Source organism: Littorina saxatilis, linkage group LG15, assembly GCF_037325665.1.
Source record: "Littorina saxatilis isolate snail1 linkage group LG15, US_GU_Lsax_2.0, whole genome shotgun sequence".
Lineage (NCBI taxonomy): Eukaryota > Metazoa > Mollusca > Gastropoda > Littorinimorpha > Littorinidae > Littorina > Littorina saxatilis.
In genome coordinates, this window is record NC_090259.1 from 45439184 (window position 1) to 45440873 (window position 1690).

The following is a 1690-nucleotide window of genomic DNA, read 5'->3' on the forward strand; positions in this document are numbered from 1 at the left end:
ATAACTCAAACAGTTTTCGCTCTTTTCTAAAACGGTTTTCACCCCTGGATAGAGCATAAAAAACTGGAGGGTCACAATTCTGGACTTGAATCAACATGTTCATGTCAAAAATGTCTACCGAGACATTCAAATGTATCATGTTGTGACTAGTTCAAATTCGCTCAGTTCGCATTCAACATATCGTCATCAGTTAACGGATAAAGAGAAAAATAAATCCTCGGTGTGCCGAAATAAAACTGTCTTGCATCGGATCATACCACGTAAGGTTAAGTTGGTTGGTTATTGTTTGCATTGTGCCTACAACCTATTATGGCTAACCGGGACTGATGCAAGTGTCCTTTTTCAGTTCACATGGCAGTTTCGTTTAGGTCTTTCACAGTAAAAATGTAGACGGTAGTAACAAGCTCATGTCTTTTTACATGTGTGACCTTCCACCACGGAATGAGTCGCATGTCACCTTTGCATGATTTTCATATGTTTACATTTTCCTAAAGAGTTTTTGTATGCTCTATTCAGTGGTGAAACCCGTTTTAGAAAAGAGCGAAAACTGTTTGAGTTATAAGCCTGTGACTAAGGTGACGTACCCTCACATTGTTACCAGACACTCCCCGGACTTATATTAAGCCTAGCGCAGAACCGCGCGAGGTGAAATGCGACTCATTTCGTGGTGGAGGGTCACATTTGCTACATGAAATATCGTTACAAAGTTAAACATTTTGTCGGGGGAAGGGGGGGGGGGGGGGGGTTACGTCCATGAAGAAAACCTTCAATGTATCTGTATCGTAGTGTTAATCACGAATGTTTTGATAAGGAGATAAGAACATGTTCACTTGTCCAAGGTTCATCGTAATCAGAAAAAACAGCATTTATTGTCAAAGCGATCGTGCAGACTGTCACGTAAAAGCTGTGGTTGCTTCCAGGGAAGAGGCGACAGGGTGAAGGTAATCATCACACAAGCTGTATTGCGGCGCTGGTGATGAAAACTCCAGCCTCGGTGCTGCCGTAGTCGTTGTTTTAATACCTGTAGCTGTAGGTGTTGCTGCTTCCCAGGGCAAGGCAATAGGGTGAAGGTAATCATCAGACAAAGTGTTGTGTAACGTTGGCAATGATATTAATTTTGTGAATTACTTGCTGCTACTGGGGTTGTTCTTACCTTCTCTAAGACAGAAGGTTAAGGATGAAGGTGATCGTCGTTCTAGATTCCGCATGAATTCGACGATGATGTGTTTGAAGCAACTACCCCTGAAGCATTGGGTGCCTCTTCTTCCTCCACGGAATCAACAAGGTGAAGGTATTCCTCCGACACACTGCTGTCTGACGACGGGCAGGCAATGTGACGCAAACAGCCGTCAGTCCACGCGCTGTCTGATACGCTGTATGACGCCAAGGATACACTGGAAGACGCCAGGTGGTGGTCTGATGCGCTGTCAGGTATTTCACAGTAGAGGTGACTGTCGATGGAGTCGCTGTCACCTTGCGGTACAGGTGGCGGCGCTCTAGCGTGGAACAGCACGACGTCACCCAACCGGTCCTGTCTCAACTTGTGCGGAGCAGGAGGAGGGGGCAGTTCTGAGGCCGGTCTGCCTATAATCACAAACACACACCCGCAAGGTCATATCTTAGGGAGCCACACCATTCATGACAAGAAGAACCGATCAAATGACACAGGAAATAAACTCTATTAAAATAT

The 1690-nt window shown here is 45.3% G+C and overlaps 1 protein-coding gene across 1 annotated transcript in view; it reads right to left on the bottom strand.

The window, feature by feature from the left end:
- Positions 1-662: 662 nt before the first annotated feature.
- Positions 663-1690, bottom strand: part of LOC138948138 (uncharacterized) — a 2179-nt gene continuing 1151 nt past the window's right edge. The window contains exon 3 of the mRNA XM_070319649.1: positions 663-1584. Coding sequence (XP_070175750.1) covers positions 1196-1584 — 389 coding nt within the window. The 3' untranslated portion in view covers positions 663-1195. The remainder of the gene's footprint in view (positions 1585-1690) is intronic.